The sequence below is a fragment of the Boleophthalmus pectinirostris genome, unplaced genomic scaffold, assembly GCF_026225935.1.
Source record: "Boleophthalmus pectinirostris isolate CB_2022bp ecotype Guang Dong unplaced genomic scaffold, ASM2622593v1 HiC_scaffold_2826, whole genome shotgun sequence".
NCBI lineage: Eukaryota > Metazoa > Chordata > Actinopteri > Gobiiformes > Gobiidae > Boleophthalmus > Boleophthalmus pectinirostris.
In genome coordinates this window covers 1,386,869-1,402,248 of record NW_026571291.1, presented here as the reverse complement: position 1 = coordinate 1,402,248, position 15,380 = coordinate 1,386,869, and the positions used below count along the sequence as shown (strand labels likewise).

At 37.6% G+C, this 15,380-nt stretch overlaps 1 protein-coding gene across 1 annotated transcript; it reads left to right on the top strand.

Annotated features, from left to right (window-relative positions):
- The first annotated feature begins 1,505 nt into the window (after positions 1 to 1,505).
- LOC110170488 (uncharacterized) lies at positions 1,506 to 13,694 on the top strand. The gene is given in 8 exon segments (XM_055160009.1): positions 1,506 to 1,590; positions 2,139 to 2,168; positions 2,872 to 2,922; positions 4,140 to 4,793; positions 5,132 to 5,253; positions 5,255 to 6,278; positions 10,019 to 10,248; positions 10,250 to 13,694. Coding segments are annotated over 7 exon segments (3,933 nt in total). The 5' UTR covers positions 1,506 to 1,590; positions 2,139 to 2,155; the 3' UTR covers positions 12,089 to 13,694.
- The last annotated feature ends 1,686 nt before the right edge of the window (positions 13,695 to 15,380 follow it).

The following is a 15,380-nucleotide window of genomic DNA, read 5'->3' as shown; positions in this document are numbered from 1 at the left end:
CACTCACATGTTTTCCCTCTGCATGCATCTTAAATTAGGCTCCTACAGATTTATCTAGCAAACTTTTTTATTTTGAAGCGTGGGCCTTTTCGTGTCTGTTGGCCTAGATGTTTTCATGTTTAAAATATAATGCAACAGCAGGTTATTTATGAGTATGAACATTTGAGAGATCTGTATTCAGAACATGTTTTACTTTTAAATGTTACAAGTTTTAAGTGTTTGTTTCTAGTTGTGATACAGATTGAATGTAATGTGACATCATGACAGCAGCAATGTCGTTTTTAGACTCACTGAGCGGTTCTGTCGGCTCATCTGTATCTACACCCTCTCATGACCACAGCACCAGGAGAAAATCACTCCTGAAGGGAAAGAACTGAAAATTAACATGTACTAGTTTCAGTGTGGCATGTTGGGACTCACAGATTTAGAACGAGCTGGGCAGAAAAATGAAAGTTTCCTCTTCTTTAATTATCTTTAACAGGACACTAAAACTAGAGCGTCTAGAAAAATACAATGAACTAAAACCCCGTTCAGCTGATGCTTTTAAACGATCATGTAAAATCTTGTGAACTTACCTGTAAAATCCTGAGAGAGCTGAATGTAAATATTTGTATCTTGCTCTTGTAGTAATAGGAAAGGTATTTCAGTAATGAATTAAATAGGTAGATAATTTGTAATATGTATTGTTTGTATTTTAATTGGCTTTTTTTTACTGTGTATTTTTATCATTTTGTAATAAATAAAACAAATAAATCATGGCAGCAGCAATAAAAAGTGAGTGCATTTATGATGAACCATTGTGAGTTTTGAACTGATCACGTATAAATAAAAATGATATTACCACAGGTTGGTGATATAATCCAACCTGTGTAAATAAATAATTGTATTAAGATGTAATAATCATTTACATACAGTCTATGCTTGTCACTTGGTCACTATTGGACCAACACAACTCATCCGTTTGGGTTATTATCTTAACATAACTATTTGGTTTTTATTTTTTTCTAATTCTCGGTCATAAAAAGGCTGTATTTAACTCCTCTGTTGGGTTCATTCTACCCAATACATAGGTTAATGTTTCTTATGACCACAACAATACTATTTAACAAACACTGATTTAAAAAAATAAAACAACATTTTAATAAACAGTGGCATTCAAACCCGTCATTAACAGCAGCGTGTTATTTATTCGTCACTAAAATGATCATTAAAATTGTTTATTTTGTCTACATTTGTTCATGTTGAAACTTGGTGAAGTGACAGAAGTGTGAGCAGTGACATTCTGGAACATTCTGGACACTCTGGAATAAAGCGACAGTCGAATAGTGTGACGGGTCAAACATGAACCTGAGAACACAAATATCATCTAAAAAACATTAAAATCCAAAATGAAGCAGTTACTTTTATGTTACTAGAGTTATGTTGAGGAGTCGGAGGCTGCAGTCTGTGGTTAAAGATCGTCGTGGTTTATACATAAGTGAATGTTTGGCGCCTCCTTGTGGTAAACAAAAGCAAATGTCGGATGATGTTCGGTCACTTTCATTTTCATGATTTTAAGGTGTAAACCTCGAGGAAAACTTTCTCTCTAAGGTAAGATCATGTAGCCTATGTAGAGTCTCTATGACACAAAATATTGTTTATTCAATGTTCAAGACTAATGTTTTATTTTATAATCTGCTCATTTAGCAAACTGTTTCTGTTGATTTTTTAATCGGAAATGTCGCGGAAATAAGTAGAAGCGTGTGCAGAAGTGTTTGTGTTCAGGCTTCAGCGATAATATTAGGCCTACTTCAATTTTTAAGCTAGCACAGCCAAATATTTGTCACTTGAAATATACCAACAAATTATTTATACAAAGAGAAGGAAATATAAACTATGTATGAGCCAAATGTAGTTTTCGGGTGATTAGGCAACAGGTGAACAAGGAAGTCCGCACTTGCACCGTTACTCAGACTAATGTTTACACAATCTGGAAAGAGACGCTAATAAGTTAAGTTAGCCTATTTTTAATATAATAATAATAATAATAATAATAATAATAATAATAATAATAATAATAATAATAATAATTTTGTATTTATTTTAATATTGTTCACGTGAAACACACGTTCCATTTTATTTGTTTTTTCTCTTTTTAGGTCCCTGGTGTAAAACCATGGCGTCACAAGGTGAGTTTTCATGAAAGACGAAATCATCAAGACAACAAACTTATGTTATGATTTAAACGAGGCTATGATATACTTTATGTTTGATTAATAATGATTCCAGGTAGATTTAGGTACAAGGATCAGAATCATTTGAGTAAACTCCTAATTATGTGTAATTTTCTGTTGAGCTAGTCATTTAATGATTCCCAAAGATTTGGTTGAATGCATCCTTTCAGATTTATTTATTTTTATTATTTACTTTTTACTTTGCCTAATGACAGAAGAAATATAAAGAATGAACAAACAAGTACATTTCTACTTTGGCCTGATGATGAAACTGTTGTATATACGGTGAACACAGATCTTAATTCATTTCTGTTCTGATGATACAAGTCGTCTGTGTGTCCCTCACAACACACAAAGCCACTCGACCTGATCTACTGTGGCTTTAAAACATACAAAAACATAATATTTTTGTAGTCTATTATTTTTCTGCATATTAACTTTTCACAGTACAAATGTAATTATTTAAAAAATAAATAATATTGGTCGTAGTAAGAATCCTCCTGCATTAGATCGACCAAAATGAATCAAGAATGAAAACTGAACCAGGAACATCATCGTTTGTGTCACTATGAGCCAATCACAGCCCACTGTCTTTGTCTTTCAACCAATCACATTCTTCACAGCTTTTTGGAAACTGAATCATTTCTCTCATTTTCAGGTGTTTCACCCTTGACCCGCAGTTGGAGCTATGAGCTTATTCCACCAGACAGTGAGTTAAACTAAACATTTATGTCGACTTCTCCTCTGCGTCTGATCTTGTAACGTTCATTAAATTCACGTAGGTTGGCAGTACTCAGTTACATTTTCTCAGTTTATTTTACTTAAAGTAATTGTACTTTTCAGAGTACTTTTTCAGCAGCATACTTTTACTCCTGCTTGAGTAATATTTTATTGAAGTAACAGTACTCTTACTTGAGTAAAAGTCGTGTTTCCTCTTCTCACTGTGAGAAATTTGTATGTGAAAATCTGAAATGATTTGAACATTTGTGTTTCTTGCAGCTCCTTCAGATCTGATTTATTTTGTCTCATTTTTGTGTCTGTCCTTTGAAAATACCAGATTTTGTTTATTATTTAATGTTTGTCCTTCAAATTTCAATAACATCAAATTATAAATCAGATGATAATCTTTAGTTACTCTTTAAGTTACTTTTATTTGAGGAGTCACTTTCCTAAATACTTTTTTATTCTTAAAAGACTTGACAGACTTGGACACACAGGAACAAACCAAAACCTAAAAACTTAAATATGAATAATAATATAATTACTAATTTTATCATAACACATGTATCAGAGAATATCACATTGTGCTGTCCCAGTGTTATACACACTACCAGCCCAGTGTTTGTTTTCTTGGCCTAAATATACGAAAGGATTAAACAACGAGGAGCAGTGTGTTAGACTGTTTTAAGTAGGGATGCAGTGATCCAGCTTTTTCAGTTACAATACCGATATTGATACTTTGACTTTAAGTATCTGCCCATACCCGATATTAACCGATACCAGAGTACGGACAGAAAATGTCCCTTTTTTTTTTAACTAAAAATACAGTTACATATAAACCTACTTTTTACACAAGTGATTCAACTGTGTCATGTAACTGTTATTTATCCTTCAAATCACCACAGAACAGCTTTGTATGAATGCTTCACATCCGCTTTTAATTTACACTGCGCTTTTTTAGTATTTTCCTTTTTTAAATGAGGAAAAATAATTGTCACAATTTCAGTCTATAGAACACACACACCAATGATTTTTTTATAGCAAAAATATGAAACAACCACAGTCTGTTATCCCAAAAAGAAAAGCAACTAGAGATCACAAACTTCACATGACAAGGCACAAATGTGAATAATTACTTTATATTATATTTAAGACCCATTTTAATTATTATAACTTTATATTGAACTATATTTGTTTTCATTTCAGTGTCTGAGCTGAGGGTGGCTCTTCTGGGGAACTGCTGGACACAGAGATGTTTGGTGGAGAGTTTCTTAGTCAGAAAAGACACGTTCAACTTTAGGACAGAGTCACAATACTCAACAAAAGTCAGTGCTCCAGTGGGAGACAAAAAACTAACAGTCATCAACACACCAGACCTTCTCCACCCTGACTTCACTGAAGAGGAGCTGAAAGACAAGATAGAAGAGTTTGCAGATGCCTCAGAGCCTGGGCCCCATGTGCTCCTGCTGGTCCTTCAACCTGAAGACTTCACCTCACAGCAGCAGCAGAGGCTCCAGAAAGTGTTAGAGATGTTCAGTGAAAACTCGTTTGATCATTCAATGGTGCTGATCTCCACAGACAGAGAAGAAAGTCTAAATGTCACGTACACAAAGAACTCACCCTTAGGAATAATTGTCAGGAAATGCAGATATAGATTTATGTGGATGAAGAACTTTACTGAAGAAGAAGAAGAAGTTAAGAACTTTAAATTTGCAGAGTTGTTATCACGACTGGGTCAGATTGTCAAAGAAAATCAGGGCCATAACTTGTCTTATGAAGTATTTGAAGATCCTTCTGCTGCTCCTCACACCAGGGACCAGGAGGCAACAGGCAGCATCATGGCAGAGGTTCAGAAAGCTGGTACGTGGAGAAACTAGAAACAATTTTATGTTTTGGTTTAATATCAATGTTTACATTTCCTCTTTCTACTCAGGACTGACAGCACAGGATCCAACAAAGAGCAAAGTCTCAGAAACAAGCTACAGTCCAACTAGTAAGACACAAATCCCTATATTTTCCAGAAATATGAATTTATTTTCTTTGTTACTAAAATCCTAAAGTTATGTTTACTCCCTCACTCCACTACAATTCTAACACTAATCATGTGAAAGAACTAAACATGTGACGATGAATTAATGAACTTCTACAGCTCTCGATCATAATCATCACTGCTAAAAGTCTTTGTTTTTCTCCCACAGATTTAGAACTTCGTATTCTCTTGTTTGGAAAAAGTGACGACAAAAAGAAAGTTTTAAGTCAGTTTATCACCAATAAGAAGAGCAGCCAAAAAGTGGAGCATGGGGAATGGAGAGGAATATCTGCTCACAGTGGTGAAAACTGCAGACCTCTTCAATATGTCTGTGGAAAAGCAGAAAAAAGAACTGAAGAAATGTGTGTCCATGTGTCATCCAGGACCAAACGTTCTCCTGCTGCTGGTGAAGCCCTCTGATTTCACTGAAGACGACAGACAAACACTCAAGTTCATCCTGACAATGTTGGGTCCAGATGCTTTTAAACACTCCATTCTCGTCTTAACACACACAGAACATATGACTGTGGCTGCTAATGCACTTCTTCAGGATTGTGAGTTAAGATTCTATATAATGCAAGACAAAAACCACCATAGTTTGATGAAGGTTATTGAGATCATGGTCCAAACTAACAGAGGATCTTCTGTCACTGTTACTGAGGGCTTCTCTACAGAAATAAAAACGACACTAAATGTGGTTCTTTGTGGGAGGAAAGGAGCAGGGAAAACTTCTGCAGCAGATGTCATGTTAGGACAGAGAACCTCTGGAGAGAGGAGCTCATCTGAGAGCATCAAACGTCAGAGGGAGCTGCCTGGACTGTGTCTGTCCATAGTGGAGATGCCGTCTCTCTGTGGTAGTTCTGCTCAGACAGTGAGGGAGCAGTTCTATAACAGTATTTCTCTGTGTGACCCTGATGGTGTCCACGCCTTTGTCCTGGTGTTACCTTTGAATCCTCTCACTGATGAAGACAAGGCTGAGTTTAAGATACTTCAGGAGGTTCTGGGTCCTCGTGTTGATGCCTTCACCCTGGTTCTGTTCACTGTGGAGTCAGATCCTTCAGCTCCAGTTTACTCTGACTTTGTGAGTCAGAACAAAGACCTGAAGGAGCTGTGTCAAAGCTGTGGTGGAAGATATTTCATCTTCAACATAAAAGACCAGAAGCAAGTCCCTCAAATCTTAAAAGAACTACAAACTTCAACAAAGAACAGAAATGTTCCTCAAAGTTACACCAGACAAATGTTTGTGCAGACACAAATAGAGAAGATCTCAGCTCTACAGAGCAGCTCCTCTTCAACAGACACAAGACCAGTCACTGGTATGTATTATTTACAAAAATAACTATGGATAGTATTGTGTAGTACTTGATCTAAAACAAAACATTAAAACACAAAGGCCAAATTTTGTATAAAATGGTGAATGTCTAGTGTATATTTGTGCATACAGCAAAGGGCGTGCACAGCTCTGATCCCACAGTACATATGAGGGGAGCGTACCTATGTTAACATGGCTATGTTTTCCCACAGCTTTAAAATATATTTTCTAACAAACATGGAAGGGAAACGTAGAGCTGTGGGAATATCGAGTTGACCTCCGTATGAGCAGCTGCTGATAAAGGTGGCCTCCACACCCACAGGATTTACAGCATGGGTGCATGAAATATGACAAAAGGCTGAACAGGAAATCATAAAAATTGGATGTTTTGTGATATTGCAGAAAAAAAACAAAATCTTAAAGGTTTTACTGTCTTAAACCCATCAAAACAGAACTAGTTAATTTTACAATTTGCAGTGGTTCAGTTATTCCTCACTTACCTTAGGCATTCTGAGCATCATAATTATTCACATCTTTGAGTTTAAATTCTTTTCACAATTCTTAGAAACCAGAGCCATGATGGTAAAGATAACAACATACTTATTTTGCCCTGTAGAACTGTTTATACAGTATATCTGTACTGGGGCACACAAAACATTTGCCTATTCATGGGAATTTTTTTTTATATGGCCTTAAAAATAAAACCCTAAAAATATCCTACATTCCTTATTTTTATAATTCATCTTTTTAGAAATAGAGCCTAAACAGTTGATTCAATATGTAAAAAGGACTAGTACCTAGGTATACGCAGGGAGAGATTTGTCCAAAAAACAGAAGGGGGGGTGTGATTTTGTCATTGTTTATTTAATTCATTTGTTGTAGTATTATTATTATTATTATTATTATTGTATTATTATTATTATTATTATTATTGTTATTATTATTATTATTATTATTGTTATTATTATTAGCCTGTTAAATAGAATTACAAAATCACCATGACCCTGGCACCTCTAGAGCTCCTAGAGCTGCACATATGAAAAAAGTAATTAATAAACAATTAAGCTACCAGAACAGTACGGCCCATTAAAGCTGTAACCCAGTGGTGCAGCATATGTGCTGATATCCTGCCAAAAACCTTTTTCTCCTCTTCCAAACACATTTCACGTGACAGTATTTACATGTGCAAAGCCTGGGACACACTGCACACGTATTTTGCCCTACGCAATTTTGGATGCATATTTTTAGGCAGCATCAAAGGTAGGGATGGGCATGATTAGTCAATTAATCGATAATTGATTATTAAGAATTTCATCAATTACGTTAATTTTAATCGACAAACCGAATGTAGGTTGTTGTGTGTATCGTGACCACAGGTGTGTACATGTGTCTCTGCATCAGAAGGAGCGAGACACAAACAGTCGGTCAGTCTGCAACGTACCGAAGCACAAATGTGGATTTAACGATGATTTGTACAAGAAAATCCATGCTTTTCGTTGCGTTGGGGAAAGTGTGAGTCCATGTGCACAGTGTATAAAGCAGCACATATGTTTCTGTGTCCAGTGGGAAAAGTTTTACCAGGTGAGAGTCGCTCAATGTCGATGTGGAGTCCCACCTCCCTCCCCCCGTACGCTGTCCTGGTTTTGACAAACGCAAATATGATCACACTAACCTGTATTCACCTGAGTCATGTCTTTTAATCTGACAGAAATTGACCGCATCGGCGCACAAGAGCTGCAGTTTTATCTTCGCTTAGTTTATGCAAATTAGCGATGCGGTTTTAAGTTTTGTTTCAATTTGTACAAAGCTGCATTAAACACATTATAATGTCAAACAGCTGATGTGGATCTAGAGTCGTTATGTTTATATGTCATAAAGTTGAATTTATTTCTGAGATTATTCAGATTTAATAATGATGATCATTTTAATATAAAAACAATGATTAATCATAACGATCGTTAATTCTTCCGATGATCGATTAAGAAAATTTCATCGAATGCCCATCTCTAATCAAAGGTGAATGGGGAGGCCACACCTAACCTGGCTCCCGCCAATTGATGTGTAGTACTCTGAATTGAGTTCTACAAATGTATCAGTCCAGAATGGCTCTCACTGAACATGCACCTCAGTCAAAAAGTTAGTACACTTTCAATTTCCACTGAACAGAAAGCTCTGATTGTTTGATTCACAAACACTAACAGTCTGGAACAGCTAACTAATATTTGGCACAGAAATGTCAGGATATGTGCTCAGCTGCCTCTTTGTCTACGTCTAGAGCAGAATACAGCCCATAGAACAGATCTACCCAAGAAAAAAATAGCTGAAAGTGTTCTTCAACATCCCTGTGATCTGGTTAGGTCAGACAGGAAACTTGCAAGAAAAAAAAATCACCAGCTCACTTAGAATCACTGACACTGACAGTCTGTCCTCGTCCGTATACTCCAATCTGCTTAACTAGATGTGGAGGTGAAAGGATTTTGGTAGCATCTGAAGAACGGTACTTTGCTTGTCGTTCTGCTTAAAAATGTGTTTGCAGTGTGTTTTGATTCAGGCTGGGCATAGATGAGTTGGAGTAGGTGTGGTGCCTGAGTAGCGCTTTCTCCCAGGGAAGATCCAAGTGTGCTTAGGACGGGCTACGAAGAACAAGATATTGGCCTATGTGAACCAGACTGGATCTGCGGTTCTGTCTGAATGATGTTTGCTTCACCGTGGAATCAGCCTCAGCCCTGGAGCATGGAGGACTGGTGAAACCCCTGGACCTAGTCCAATGTGCACTGGTCTCACTTATCTTCCCAGAGCAGATCCATGCTACACTGAATGCTTGAACTTTGGAACCAGGCATGTGTTTGTGGAGGACAGTGCAGAACTGTTTGGACCTCATCCACTGCGCTTGGTTTTGCTTCCCCTGCCTGGAACCTGCATATAGAAGACAGAGCTGCCAATCTAATGAACCCATCCAGACTGGAGTCCGCTGCACTACACTACACTTTTCCTCAGAAACCTTCAACCTGGTCTTTACTGCTGTTGACTGCTGCTGCTGCTACCAAAACTCATGTTTTTCTGCACTTGCCTGATCAGCCAGTCCCTTCTACATTTTGTTCGAATCCAAAAGCTGTGGAATCAGACCATGGAGTGTGAAAAATCTTCTTGTATCATTCTAAACAAAATATATAAATTCTTCTACAAGAGATGAATTACAGTTTAACAGCCAGGCAACTTCTGCTCCGGGCTGATGCGTAGCAAGCCATGTCCAAAGTTAAGCATGCTGCAGTTTTATGTTTAAAGCCATCGCTCATGATGATAACTTGGTATTAGTTTTTCAATTTAAAAACTTTAAAAGCATAGCATCAACAAATAGAGAACAAGCTTATGGTTGCTAAACTATTACAAATAAACATAATTTTTGGTTCAACATATTTTAAAAAAGAAGTTTATTAAATGGTAATATGTTTGTTGTCAATAGGTGCACATTGAACACCATAGAAGATCTGCCATGAGATTTGTGCACACTGTGCACTCACTTTTGATAAATCCTACAAAAGGGGATGATTTTGGTCGTACACCAGATACACCATTTTGTCATTTTATTAATGAGGGCCAATTCTTCTCATTATGGAATATAGAGTCATTGCATAAGTAAAATATAGTGTTATCTATTTAAATGCTGCAGTATATTTGTAAGTCATAACAATAATGATAATGTTAATTAATTTTACTTGTATTGATTTCTTTTCACATTTACAGGGGACACACAGCGTGCAGAGACTCTGAGGATTGTGCTGATTGGAAAGACGGGCAGTGGAAAGAGCAGTTCTGGAAACACCATCCTGGGACGAGAAGAGTTCAAATATGACTTGAGCCAAACATCTGTGACCAAACTGTGTCAGAAGGCACATGGGGAGGTGGACGGTCGTCGTGTGGAGGTGGTGGACACTCCCGGTCTGTTCGACAGCACCATGTCTAATCATGAGGTGAATGATGGAAATGCTCAAATGCATCAGTCTCCTGGCACCAGGACCACACATCTTTCTGTTGGTGCTGCAAATCGGAAGATTCACACCTGAAGAGAAAGAAACTCTGAATCTGATCAAGAAAGGATTTGGAAAAGATGCTGAAAAGTTCACCTTAATTCTGTTCACACGTGGAGATGATCTGAAAAAATTTGGACTTTCATTTGAAGGCTATATTCAACGTAAATGTGAAGATTCTTGTAAGAAGCTGTTATCTGACTGTGGGAACAGGTGCCATGTATTTAATAATTGGGAAGAAAACACAGAAAAACCATCAGCCCAAGTGAAGGACCTGATAAAGAAGATTGATGATGTGGTGAGAGTTAACGGTGGAGGCTGCTACACAAGTGAGATGCTCCAGGAGGCTGAGGAGGCCATTCAGAAAGAAACACAGAGGTTATTACAGGAAAAGGAAGAAGAGATGAAAAGAAAGATGGAAGAAATGGAGCAAAAACATGAACAGGAAATGCAAGAGATTAAACTAAGAATGGAAGAACAATCAAAAGAAATTGAGAGAGAACGTGAAGCGAGAGACAAAGAACTCAAAGAGCTGGAGGCAAATATAAAAAGGGAACGTACTCTGAGAACAGAAGAGCAGAACCAGAGAGAAGAAGAAGACCGTCAGAGGGAAGAGCAGGACAGAGTTAGGAGACAGGAGTATGAACAGAATCTTCAAGAGTTAGAGAGGAAAATTAAAATGGAATCAAAAGAAAACTTTGACAAAGAACTGCAACAGAGTAAAGACAAAATGGAACAAGAACGAGAGGCCTGGGAGGAAGAGAGGACACAATGGTGGGACAATCGATACAAGCAGGATGAAATAAGACGACAGGAGGAGCAAGCAAGACTGGAGAAACTAGAACAAGAATACAAGGACAAACTGGAAATGTACAGAATTAAGAAAGAAGAAGAAGATCAAAACAGACGTGAGCAAGAGGAGAAGCAGAGGAAGGAGCTACAGGAAAGACATGAGAGACAAATGGAGGAGCTGAAGAAGACGTACGAGGAAGAGGCTCGCAAGAAGGCCGAAGAGTTCAACGACTTTAAACACAAGAAGGAGATCGACTTTGCAGCTCAGTTTGACAAACACTTACAGGAAGTTACTGTTCTCAAGGAGCAGATTCAACAAGAGAAAGAAGAATATAGAAGCTTACAAAACCTTACTTCACACAAGGAGACAAGTCTGAAAAGTGAAATAGAGGATCTGCACAAGCAACATAAGGATCAGATGATTGACCTGGCCATCGTGGTTTTAAGTAAAGAGAAGAAAAACAGCAATGAATTTAGAGAAATCCAGAAACGTCACAAACTGGAACAAATGAAATGTGAAGAGAACAAACGAAAAATGTTTGAACTGAAGCAAAATGAAGAAATTGAGAAGTTACTGACAAAACAACAGCGAGAGATGAGAAATCTGGAGAAAGATACCATGAAAGAAGATCTCCCAAAAAGAAAGAAGAAGCTGTCTGATGAACATGATGAACAACTTTGTCAGCTTAAGTCTGCCTTGTGCAGCCAACAAAAACAAGAGCTGAAGGAAAGACTGGAGGAACTAGAGCAAAAGCATCAAGAAGAAATGGAAGACTTTACGCAGAAGCTCTTAAGAAAACACAAAGAGGAGCAGAATAAACTAATCACAGAGTTGGAGAAAAAACAGAAGCAGGAGATGGAGAAGTTGATGAAGAAATTTGGAGGCAAAGAGTTTGCAATGGAAGTGGAGCAGCTGCGGATGAAACACCAACAGGAAATGAATAACATAAAGAATAAGATGTTACCTGAGGAAGGATGGTGTTCCATTTTATAATGTGATTGATTAGGTCATGTATTATTATTACTTCATTAGCCATGCACTTATCTTGCATTGTTACTGCGTTGTTAAAACGCTTTAATAGACTGTTACAAACACTTTACATAAAACTATGACCAAAGGGGTTTAGACTGAAGTGAAATAACTTATGAATGCCGAACTCTGTTTACAAATGATGATGCCAAGAATCCAGCTGTCAGCAAACAACAAGCAACAACTTGGCTATAGCACAGAGAAAAACGATATATATACAATGATAATAATAACAGCACTCACTGTTCCTACACCAAAGGAAAAAAATACTTTAGTTGGCATTACTGTAATAACTATAGAGCAGTGGTCCCCAACCTTTTTTGCGTCACAGACCGGTTTTATATCCGACAATATTTCGAGGACTTGGGCAGGGGGGGTCTTTTCTGGACAATATTTTCACAGACCGGCGGCGTATAGGAGGAGGCGCAGTGGAAGACACGTTTTACAGGAGAAGGCACGGTCCATCCGGCATGGATTAGTCCAGGTTAAATCCTGTTTTAGTCCAGGTTTTAGACCGGTTTAGACCTGATTTTTAGACTTGGTTTAGTCCTGGTTTTAGTTCTGGTTTAGAGATGCAGGAAACACAGGAGGAGGCGCAGTCCACATGATGTACGCCAGAAGACCCAGGCCACGCGGTGCAAGGGTGGAGGCACGGTCCGCGCAGTGCATGGGAGGGGGGGTTTGCGCATTTGCAACCCGGTACCAAACGACCCACCGACCTGGTACCGGTTCACAGCTCAGGGGTTGCGGACCCTTGCTATAGGGAATATTGGCACAGTGGGTTCAGACCTCACCCAGTTTTACTTTAAATACTGTAAATCTTGCCCATTTGGTGGTGTCATACAACATTCACTGCACAAGGGGCTACACCTCATGTGTAACTTTTTGAGTTTGTAAATGTTATTCCTTCCTCATAAACATACCCAGAGTTGCCTTATGGCTTTGTTCTCAATTTAAGTTGTCCTGTTTGCTTGGTCCTCTCGCTTTCTCTCTCAAAAATCTCTCAGGTTTCTCCTATGCAGTTTATAAGTCCATAAACTATTACCGAACATACCATCCATTTTCTCCCACTTATCAGGGGCCGGGTTGCGGGGGCATTAGTCTAAGCAGGGACTCCCAGACTTCCTTCACCCCAGACACTTCCTCCAGCTCCTCCAGGGGGGGCACCGAGGCGTTCCCAGGCGAGGGTAGGAACGAAAACTAACCCGTGAAATTGAGTTCACCGGAGGGAGCTGAGCTGTTACCGAACTCACAAATAACTCACAATACAAATAATGCACAATATGTAAACTTGATATGTAACGATTTGATATGTGTATCTTTTAGGGAGAAAAAAAAAACAATTGGGGTTGCACATTTACAAAAATATGACACATTGCATTTATTCTTTCCATATAAAATCTCACCGAGGACGCACTCCAAGATCTGGTTCAACAAGCCAGTAAATGAGAAAACGTCCTAAAATTTATGCCAAGTGCTTTATTTTATTCAGATTTGACATTGTTTCGACAAAAAAAGCTATTTTAATAATTGTTATAATGTACGTATGTATGTATGTATGCATGTATGTATGTATATGTATGTATGTATGTATGTATGTATGTATGTATGTATGTATGCATGTATGCATGTATGCATGTATGCATGTATGCATGTATGCATGTATGTATGTATGTATGTATGTATGTGTATGTACAGCTCAGGGGTCCTTCAGAGCACCATGGCAACACTGTTACTTCTACTGCGTCTATGATCGAGGTTTTTTAATTGTTTCTTTAATCGTAATTGTTCTGCTAATTTACATATTTATTTGCGATTGTTTATGTGATTGTTCAACAGTTAAGTTCAACAATTAAAGCTGCACAAATCTAATCCCTGTGTCGTCCTTCACTCTCTGAGCCGAGTCCTGTTTTGGATGAAGTGAAGTGTCTCAGTCCATCACACAGTGTCCAGTCCTGACTGTCTCCAGTAACAATGACTCCTGTAGAATAGAACAGAATAGAAAAGAATAGAAAAGCCTTTATTGTCATTATACAATAAAATGAAATTCAGAGCTGCTCCGTCAAAGTGCAAGAATTAATAATAAATAAAACCTGTAGGCCGGAAGGATTTGGTTTGTAAACCTGATCCAGGTCCATGGACTCAGGGCTAGTATTTTCCTGTTTTCACATTTTGGGCTAAACCAGGATTAAAACCAGGACCAAACCAGGTCTAAACCAGGTCTAAAACCAGGACTAAACCAGGACTAAACCAGGTCTAAAACCAGGACTAAACTAAGACTAAACTAGGACTAAAACCAGGTCCAAAACCAGGACTAAACCAGGTCTAAAACCAGGACTAAACCAGGTTTAAACAATATGACACTAACAGTAGAGTGGACATACTTTAAGGGAGCAGTGATCTCGTATAAAAATAATTTCTCTATCAATAATATTTTTTATATGCTTAAGAAAAGATTGGGCTTTTTATTTTCTTTTAGCAGATAAAACAAAACATCTTATGTTAAAATGTCCTCGTCTTTTCTTCTTTACAGTAAAAACAGTTTCTTATTCATGGAGACTTGGGCTCAACAGAGAATCTAAAGAAAACAAACAAGAATTTTCAGGATGTGGTTGGTACGTTTATGTAGTTTTAAAAAGCACGACAATAGCAAATAATCCAAAGTATTCAGATTACATTACTCACTTTAAATAATTTAATGGATTATGTTACAAACTACATTTTGGTGTATGTAATCTGTAATCTGTAGGGGAATACATTTTAAAAGTAACACTCCCAACACTGCCCAGGGAATAATAGTTTTAAAATCTTATTCAAGTTTCTCAGGGATATTAATTTGATTAACAGGGTTTGATTTATTATTTTTGCTTTAGTTATCAATTGATCACTGTTATTATTCATTTATTTATTTACAGTGTTGGGGAGTAACAGATTACATGTACCAGAGTTACATAATCAGAGTACAAATTATGAGTAACTGTATTCAGTTACAGTTACTGTTTCAGTGAGTGGTAATTGGATTACAGTTACTTTGTTGAAATAAACTGATTACACAGCAGGATTTTCCTGTTTTCACATTTTGGGCTAAACCAGAACTAAACCAGGACTAAACCAGAACTAAACCAGGACTAAACCAGGTCTAAACCAGGTTAAACCAGGACTAAACCAGGTCTAAACCAGGTCTAAACCAGGACTAAACCAGGTCTAAAGAGTATGAGACCTAACAGTAAGTGGACATACTCATATAAAGTTCTCA